The 10162-nt window shown below is 40.0% G+C and overlaps 1 protein-coding gene across 1 annotated transcript in view; it reads right to left on the bottom strand.

Annotated features, from left to right (window-relative positions):
- Positions 1 to 10162, bottom strand: part of smcr8a (Smith-Magenis syndrome chromosome region, candidate 8a) — a 46057-nt gene that overhangs the window by 21679 nt on the left and 14216 nt on the right. Inside the window, exon 6 of the mRNA XM_052507773.1 lies at positions 989 to 1213. Coding sequence (XP_052363733.1) covers positions 989 to 1213 — 225 coding nt within the window. The remainder of the gene's footprint in view (positions 1 to 988; positions 1214 to 10162) is intronic.

The raw sequence follows: 10162 nt of genomic DNA on the forward strand, positions 1-10162 counted from the left end.
AGGTCAGAGTTATAACAGGAAGAACACAGGCCCCGCCCCTTCCTCCTCACCTCTGTAGGTCAGAGTTATAACAGGAAGAACACAGGCCCCGCCCCTTCCTCCTCACCTCTGTAGGTCAGAGTTATAACAGGAAGAACACAGGCCCCGCCCCTTCCTCCTCACCTCTGCAGTCCTATGAGTTTCCATCTCTGTAGGTTATAACAGGAAGAACACAGGCCCCGCCCCTTCCTCCTCACCTCTGTAGGTCAGAGTTATAACAGGAAGAACACAGACCCCGCCCCTTCCTCCTCACCTCTGTAGGTCAGAGTTATAACAGGAAGAACACAGGCCCCGCCCCTTCCTCCTCACCTCTGTAGGTCAGTGTTATAACAGGAAGAACACAGGCCCCGCCCCTTCCTCCTCACCTCTGTAGGTCAGAGTTATAACAGGAAGAACACAGGCCCCGCCCCTTCCTCCTCACCTCTGTAGGTCAGAGTTATAACAGGAAGAACACAGGCCCCGCCCCTTCCTCCTCACCTCTGTAGGTCAGTGTTATAACAGGAAGAACACAGGCCCCGCCCCTTCCTCCTCACCTCTGTAGGTCAGAGTTATAACAGGAAGAACACAGGCCCCGCCCCTTCCTCCTCATCTCTGTAGGTCAGAGTTATAACAGGAAGAACACAGGCCCCGCCCCTTCCTCCTCACCTCTGCAGTCCTATGAGTTTCCATCTCTGTAGGTCAGAGTTATAACAGGAAGAACACAGGCCCCGCCCCTTCCTCCTCACCTCTGTAGGTCAGAGTTATAACAGGAAGAACACAGGCCCCGCCCCTTCCTCCTCATCTCTGTAGGTCAGAGTTATAACAGGAAGAACACAGGCCCCGCCCCTTCCTCCTCATCTCTGTAGGTCAGAGTTATAACAGGAAGAACACAGGCCCCGCCCCTTCCTCCTCATCTCTGTAGGTCAGTGTTATAACAGGAAGAACACAGGCCCCGCCCCTTCCTCCTCACCTCTGTAGTCCTATGAGTTTCCATCTCTGTAGGTCAGTGAGGCTGAAGGGGCAGGAGAGCCAGGGCTGTACCCTCTCCCCACAGCGCCCGGGTCCAGGCACGTAGAGGGCCAGAGCGGACACCAGCGTCCTGACCCTCCCCTCCTCAGATCCCAGGACCACCAGGGTTCGACCACTCAGTAGGGACCACAGGGCATGCAGGGCAAACGGATACTGACGAACAAACCTGGAGGTAGAGACCGAGAGAGAGATGATCACGTTATTGGTCACATACATGTTTTTAGCAATGTTATTGAGGGTGTTTCTAGCTCCAACAGTACAGTAATATCTAATGCTTGTGTTTCTAGCTCCAACAGTCAGTAATATATAATGCTTGTGTTTCTAGCTCCAACAGTACAGTAATATCTAATGCTTGTGTTTCTAGCCCCAACAGTACAGTAATATCTAATGCTTGTGTTTCTAGCTCCAACAGTACAGTAATATCTAATGCTTGTGTTTCTAGCTCCAACAGTCAGTAATATCTAATGCTTGTGTTTCTAGCTCCAACAGTCAGTAGTATCTAACTAAATGCTTGTGTTTCTAGCTCCAACAGTACAGTAATATCTAATGCTTGTGTTTCTAGCTCCAACAGTACAGTAATATATAATGCTTGTGTTTCTAGCTCCAACAGCCAGTAATATCTAATGCTTGTGTTTCTAGCTCCAACAGTACAGTAATATCTAATGCTTGTGTTTCTAGCTCCAACAGTACAGTAATATCTAATGCTTGTGTTTCTAGCTCCAACAGTACAGTAATATATAATGCTTGTGTTTCTAGCTCCAACAGTCAGTAATATCTAATGCTTGTGTTTCTAGCTCCAACAGTACAGTAATATCTAATGCTTGTGTTTCTAGCTCCAACAGTACAGTAATATCTAATGCTTGTGTTTCTAGCTCCAACAGTACAGTAATATATAATGCTTGTGTTTCTAGCTCCAACAGTACAGTAATATATAATGCTTGTGTTTCTAGCTCCAACAGTACAGTAATATATAATGCTTGTGTTTCTAGCTCCAACAGTCAGTAATATCTAATGCTTGTGTTTCTAGCTCCAACAGTACAGTAATATCTAATGCTTGTGTTTCTAGCTCCAACAGTCAGTAATATATAATGCTTGTGTTTCTAGCTCCAACAGTACAGTAATATCTAATGCTTGTGTTTCTAGCTCCAACAGTACAGTAATATATAATGCTTGTGTTTCTAGCTCCAACAGTACAGTAATATCTAATGCTTGTGTTTCTAGCTCCAACAGTACAGTAATATCTAATGCTTGTGTTTCTAGCTCCAACAGTACAGTAATATATAATGCTTGTGTTTCTAGCTCCAACAGTACAGTAATATCTAATGCTTGTGTTTCTAGCTCCAACAGTCAGTAATATCTAATGCTTGTGTTTCTAGCTCCAACAGTCAGTAATATATAATGCTTGTGTTTCTAGCTCCAACAGTCAGTAATATATAATGCTTGTGTTTCTAGCTCCAACAGTACAGTAATATCTAATGCTTGTGTTTCTAGCTCCAACAGTACAGTAATATCTAATGCTTGTGTTTCTAGCTCCAACAGTACAGTAATATATAATGCTTGTGTTTCTAGCTCCAACAGTACAGTAATATCTAATGCTTGTGTTTCTAGCTCCAACAGTACAGTAATATCTAATGCTTGTGTTTCTAGCTCCAACAGTCAGTAATATCTAATGCTTGTGTTTCTAGCTCCAACAGTACAGTAATATCTAATGCTTGTGTTTCTAGCTCCAACAGTACAGTAATATATAATGCTTGTGTTTCTAGCTCCAACAGTCAGTAATATATAATGCTTGTGTTTCTAGCTCCAACAGTACAGTAATATCTAATGCTTGTGTTTCTAGCTCCAACAGTACAGTAATATCTAATGCTTGTGTTTCTAGCTCCAACAGTACAGTAATATATAATGCTTGTGTTTCTAGCTCCAACAGTCAGTAATATATAATGCTTGTGTTTCTAGCTCCAACAGTACAGTAATATCTAATGCTTGTGTTTCTAGCTCTAACAGTCAGTAATATCTAACTAAATGCTTGTGTTTCTAGCTCCAACAGTACAGTAATATCTAATGCTTGTGTTTCTAGCTCCAACAGTACAGTAATATCTAATGCTTGTGTTTCTAGCTCCAACAGTACAGTAATATCTAATGCTTGTGTTTCTAGCTCCAACAGTACAGTAATATATAATGCTTGTGTTTCTAGCTCCAACAGTCAGTAATATATAATGCTTGTGTTTCTAGCTCCAACAGTACAGTAATATCTAATGCTTGTGTTTCTAGCTCCAACAGTCAGTAATATCTAACTAAATGCTTGTGTTTCTAGCTCCAACAGTACAGTAATATCTAATGCTTGTGTTTCTAGCTCCAACAGTACAGTAATATCTAATGCTTGTGTTTCTAGCTCCAACAGTACAGTAATATCTAATGCTTGTGTTTCTAGCTCCAACAGTCAGTAATATATAATGCTTGTGTTTCTAGCTCCAACAGTACAGTAATATCTAATGCTTGTGTTTCTAGCTCCAACAGTACAGTAATATATAACTAAATGCTTGTGTTTCTAGCTCCAACAGTACAGTAATATCTAATGCTTGTGTTTCTAGCTCCAACAGTACAGTAATATCTAATGCTTGTGTTTCTAGCTCCAACAGTACAGTAATATATAATGCTTGTGTTTCTAGCTCCAACAGTACAGTAATATCTAATGCTTGTGTTTCTAGCTCCAACAGTACAGTAATATCTAATGCTTGTGTTTCTAGCTCCAACAGTCAGTAATATATAATGCTTGTGTTTCTAGCTCCAACAGTACAGTAATATATAATGCTTGTGTTTCTAGCTCCAACAATACAGTAATATCTAATGCTTGTGTTTCTAGCTCCAACAGTACAGTAATATATAATGCTTGTGTTTCTAGCTCCAACAGTACAGTAATATCTAATGCTTGTGTTTCTAGCTCCAACAGTACAGTAATATCTAATGCTTGTGTTTCTAGCTCCAACAGTCAGTAATATCTAATGCTTGTGTTTCTAGCTCCAACAGTCAGTAATATCTAATGCTTGTGTTTCTAGCTCCAACAGTACAGTAATATCTAATGCTTGTGTTTCTAGCTCCAACAGTCAGTAATATCTAATGCTTGTGTTTCTAGCTCCAACAGTCAGTAATATATAATGCTTGTGTTTCTAGCTCCAACAGTACAGTAATATCTAATGCTTGTGTTTCTAGCTCCAACAGTCAGTAATATATAATGCTTGTGTTTCTAGCTCCAACAGTCAGTAATATATAATGCTTGTGTTTCTAGCTCCAACAGTACAGTAATATCTAATGCTTGTGTTTCTAGCTCCAACAGTACAGTAATATCTAATGCTTGTGTTTCTAGCTCCAACAGTCAGTAATATCTAACTAAATGCTTGTGTTTCTAGCTCCAACAGTACAGTAATATATAATGCTTGTGTTTCTAGCTCCAACAGTCAGTAATATATAATGCTTGTGTTTCTAGCTCCAACAGTCAGTAATATATAATGCTTGTGTTTCTAGCTCCAACAGTCAGTAATATATAATGCTTGTGTTTCTAGCTCCAACAGTACAGTAATATATAATGCTTGTGTTTCTAGCTCCAACAGTACAGTAATATATAATGCTTGTGTTTCTAGCTCCAACAGTACAGTAATAATAATGCTTGTGTTTCTAGCTCCAACAGTACAGTAATATCTAATGCTTGTGTTTCTAGCTCCATCAGTACAGTAATATCTAATGCTTGTGTTTCTAGCTCCATCAGTACAGTAATATCTAATGCTTGTGTTTCTAGCTCCAACAGTCAGTAATATCTAATGCTTGTGTTTCTAGCTCCAACAGTACAGTAATATCTAATGCTTGTGTTTCTAGCTCCAACAGTCAGTAATATATAATGCTTGTGTTTCTAGCTCCAACAGTCAGTAATATATAATGCTTATGTTTCTAGCTCCAACAGTACAGTAATATCTAATGCTTGTGTTTCTAGCTCCAACAGTACAGTAATATCTAATACTTGTGTTTCTAGCTCCAACAGTACAGTAATATCTAATGCTTGTGTTTCTAGCTCCAACAGTACAGTAATATATAATGCTTGTGTTTCTAGCTCCAACAGTACAGTAATATCTAATGCTTGTGTTTCTAGCTCCAACAGTACAGTAATATCTAATGCTTGTGTTTCTAGCTCCAACAGTACAGTAATATCTAATGCTTGTGTTTCTAGCTCCAACAGTACAGTAATATCTAATGCTTGTGTTTCTAGCTCCAACAGTACAGTAATATATAATGCTTGTGTTTCTAGCTCCAACAGTCAGTAATATATAATGCTTGTGTTTCTAGCTCCAACAGTACAGTAATATCTAATGCTTGTGTTTCTAGCTCCAACAGTCAGTAATATATAATGCTTGTTTCTAGCTCCAACAGTACAGTAATATATAATGCTTGTGTTTCTAGCTCCAACAGTACAGTAATATATAATGCTTGTGTTTCTAGCTCCAACAGTACAGTAATATATACTGCTTGTGTTTCTAGCTCCAACAGTCAGTAATATATAATGCTTGTGTTTCTAGCTCCAACAGTCAGTAATATATAATGCTTGTGTTTCTAGCTCCAACAGTACAGTAATATCTAATACTTGTGTTTCTAGCTCCAACAGTCAGTAATATATAATGCTTGTGTTTCTAGCTCCAACAGTCAGTAATATATAATGCTTGTGTTTCTAGCTCCAACAGTACAGTAATATCTAATGCTTGTGTTTCTAGCTCCAACAGTACAGTAATATCTAATGCTTGTGTTTCTAGCTCCAACAGTCAGTAATATCTAACTAAATGCTTGTGTTTCTAGCTCCAACAGTACAGTAATATATAATGCTTGTGTTTCTAGCTCCAACAGTCAGTAATATATAATGCTTGTGTTTCTAGCTCCAACAGTCAGTAATATATAATGCTTGTGTTTCTAGCTCCAACAGTCAGTAATATATAATGCTTGTGTTTCTAGCTCCAACAGTACAGTAATATATAATGCTTGTGTTTCTAGCTCCAACAGTACAGTAATATATAATGCTTGTGTTTCTAGCTCCAACAATACAGTAATATATAATGCTTGTGTTTCTAGCTCCATCAGTACAGTAATATCTAATGCTTGTGTTTCTAGCTCCAACAGTACAGTAATATCTAATGCTTGTGTTTCTAGCTCCATCAGTACAGTAATATCTAATGCTTGTGTTTCTAGCTCCAACAGTACAGTAATATCTAATGCTTGTGTTTCTAGCTCCAACAGTACAGTAATATCTAATGCTTGTGTTTCTAGCTCCAACAGTCAGTAATATATAATGCTTGTGTTTCTAGCTCCAACAGTCAGTAATATATAATGCTTGTGTTTCTAGCTCCAACAGTACAGTAATATCTAATGCTTGTGTTTCTAGCTCCAACAGTACAGTAATATCTAATACTTGTGTTTCTAGCTCCAACAGTACAGTAATATCTAATGCTTGTGTTTCTAGCTCCAACAGTACAGTAATATATAATGCTTGTGTTTCTAGCTCCAACAGTACAGTAATATCTAATGCTTGTGTTTCTAGCTCCAACAGTACAGTAATATCTAATGCTTGTGTTTCTAGCTCCAACAGTACAGTAATATCTAATGCTTGTGTTTCTAGCTCCAACAGTACAGTAATATCTAATGCTTGTGTTTCTAGCTCCAACAGTACAGTAATATATAATGCTTGTGTTTCTAGCTCCAACAGTCAGTAATATATAATGCTTGTGTTTCTAGCTCCAACAGTCAGTAATATATAATGCTTGTGTTTCTAGCTCCAACAGTACAGTAATATATAATGCTTGTGTTTCTAGCTCCAACAGTACAGTAATATATAATGCTTGTGTTTCTAGCTCCAACAGTACAGTAATATATAATGCTTGTGTTTCTAGCTCCAACAGTACAGTAATATATAATGCTTGTGTTTCTAGCTCCAACAGTCAGTAATATATAATGCTTGTGTTTCTAGCTCCAACAGTACAGTAATATCTAACTAAATGCTTGTGTTTCTAGCTCCAACAGTCAGTAATATATAATGCTTGTGTTTCTAGCTCCAACAGTACAGTAATATCTAACTAAATGCTTGTGTTTCTAGCTCCAACAGTACAGTAATATATAATGCTTGTGTTTCTAGCTCCAACAGTACAGTAATATCTAATGCTTGTGTTTCTAGCTCCAACAGTACAGTAATATCTAATGCTTGTGTTTCTAGCTCCATCAGTCAGTAATATATAATGCTTGTGTTTCTAGCTCCAACAGTACAGTAATATCTAACTAAATGCTTGTGTTTCTAGCTCCAACAGTACAGTAATATATAATGCTTGTGTTTCTAGCTCCAACAGTACAGTAATATCTAATGCTTGTGTTTCTAGCTCCAACAGTACAGTAATATCTAATGCTTGTGTTTCTAGCTCCATCAGTCAGTAATATATAATGCTTGTGTTTCTAGCTCCAACAGTCAGTAATATATAATGCTTGTGTTTCTAGCTCCAACAGTACAGTAGTATCTAACTAAATGCTTGTGTTTCTAGCTCCAACAGTACAGTAATATCTAATGCTTGTGTTTCTAGCTCCAACAGTACAGTAATATCTAATGCTTGTGTTTCTAGCTCCAACAGTCAGTAATATAATGCTTGTGTTTCTAGCTCCAACAGTCAGTAATATATAATGCTTGTGTTTCTAGCTCCAACAGTCAGTAATATCTAACTAAATGATTGTGTTTCTACAGTAGCTCCAACAGCACAGTAATATCTAACTAAATGCTTGTGTTTCTAGCTCCAACAGCACAGTAATATATAATGCTTGTGTTTCTAGCTCCAACAGTACAGTAATATCTAACTAAATGCTTGTGTTTCTAGCTCCAACAGTACAGTAATATCTAATGCTTGTGTTTCTAGCTCCAACAGTCAGTAATATATAATGCTTGTGTTTCTAGCTCCAACAGTCAGTAATATATAATGCTTGTGTTTCTAGCTCCAACAGTCAGTAATATATAATGCTTGTGTTTCTAGCTCCAACAGTACAGTAATATATAATGCTTGTGTTTCTAGCTCCAACAGTCAGTAATAATATAATGCTTGTGTTTCTAGCTCCAACAGTACAGTAGAATAGTACAGAATATAGTATAGAAATATGAGATTAGTAATACATAGACTAAGATACAGTAGAATAGGACAGGAGATAGTATATACATGAGTATCTCAGCCTCCCACAGCCCTGTTCTGTAAGATCACAATGAGTATCTCAGCCTCCCACAGCCCTGTTCTGTAAGATCACAAGGAGTATCTCAGCCTCCCACAGCCCTGTTCTGTAACATCACAAGGAGGCAAGGAGGGGAAAGAGAGACTAGGAAAGAAATGAATTGAAGGCAGACATTGGGAGGTTGAAGTCGCCAAGAACAATGAGTGGGAAAGCTCATCAAGGTGTCTAGCTCATTGAGGAACTCTCCAAGGTGTCTAGCTCATTGAGGAACTCTCCAAGGTGTCTAGCTCATTGAGGAACTCTCCAAGGTGTCTAGCTCATTGAGGAACTCTCCAAGGTGTCTAGCTCATTGAGGAACTCTCCAAGGTGTCTAGCTCATTGAGGAACTCTCCAAGGTGTCTAGCTCATTGAGGAACTCTCCAAGGTGTCTAGCTCATTGAGGAACTCTCCGAGGTGTCTAGCTCATTGAGGAACTCATCAAGGTGTCTAGCTCATTGAGGAACTCTCCAAGGTGTCTAGCTCATTGAGGAACTCTCCGAGGTGTCTAGCTCATTGAGGAACTCTCCAAGGTGTCTTGATCATTGAGGAACTCTCCAAGGTGTCTAGCTCATTGAGGAACTCTCCAAGGTGTCTAGATCATTGAGGAACTCTCCAAGGTGTCTAGCTCATTGAGGAACTCTCCAAGGTGTCTAGCTCATTGAGGAACTCTCCAAGGTGTCTAGCTCAATGAGGAACTCTCCAAGGTGTCTAGCTCATTGAGGAACTCTCCAAGGTGTCTAGCTCATTGAGGAACTCTCCAAGGTGTCTAGCTCATTGAGGAACTCTCCGAGGTGTCTAGCTCATTGAGGAACTCTCCAAGGTGTCTAGCTCATTGAGGAACTCTCCAAGGTGTCTAGCTCAATGAGGAACTCTCCAAGGTGTCTAGCTCATTGAGGAACTCTCCAAGGTGTCTAGCTCATTGAGGAACTCTCCAAGGTGTCTAGCTCATTGAGGAACTCTCCAAGGTGTCTAGCTCATTGAGGAACTCTCCAAGGTGTCTAGCTCATTGAGGAACTCTCCGAGGTGTCTAGCTCATTGAGGAACTCTCCGAGGTGTCTAGCTCATTGAGGAACTCTCCGAGGTGTCTAGCTCATTGAGGAACTCTCCGAGGTGTCTAGCTCATTGAGGAACTCTCCGAGGTGTCTAGCTCATTGAGGAACTCTCCAAGGTGTCTACTAGCTCATTGAGGAACTCTCCGAGGTGTCTAGCTCATTGAGGAACTCTCCAAGGTGTCTAGCTCATTGAGGAACTCTCCAAGGTGTCTAGCTCATTGAGGAACTCTCCAAGGTGTCTAGCTCATTGAGGAACTCATCAAGGTGTCTAGCTCATTGAGGAACTCTCCAAGGTGTCTAGCTCATTGAGGAACTCTCCGAGGTGTCTAGCTCATTGAGGAACTCTCCAAGGTGTCTTGATCATTGAGGAACTCTCCGAGGTGTCTAGCTCATTGAGGAACTCTCCAAGGTGTCTTGCTCATTGAGGAACTCTCCAAGGTGTCTAGCTCATTGAGGAACTCTCCAAGGTGTCTAGCTCATTGAGGAACTCTCCAAGGTGTCTAGCTCAATGAGGAACTCTCCAAGGTGTCTAGCTCATTGAGGAACTCTCCAAGGTGTCTAGCTCATTGAGGAACTCTCCAAGGTGTCTAGCTCATTGAGGAACTCTCCGAGGTGTCTAGCTCATTGAGGAACTCTCCAAGGTGTCTAGCTCATTGAGGAACTCTCCAAGGTGTCTAGCTCATTGAGGAACTCTCCAAGGTGTCTAGCTCATTGAGGAACTCTCCAAGGTGTCTAGCTCATTGAGGAACTCTCCAAGGTGTCTAGCTCATTGAGGAACTCTCCAAGGTGTC

Source organism: Oncorhynchus keta, unplaced genomic scaffold, assembly GCF_023373465.1.
Source record: "Oncorhynchus keta strain PuntledgeMale-10-30-2019 unplaced genomic scaffold, Oket_V2 Un_contig_3082_pilon_pilon, whole genome shotgun sequence".
Lineage (NCBI taxonomy): Eukaryota > Metazoa > Chordata > Actinopteri > Salmoniformes > Salmonidae > Oncorhynchus > Oncorhynchus keta.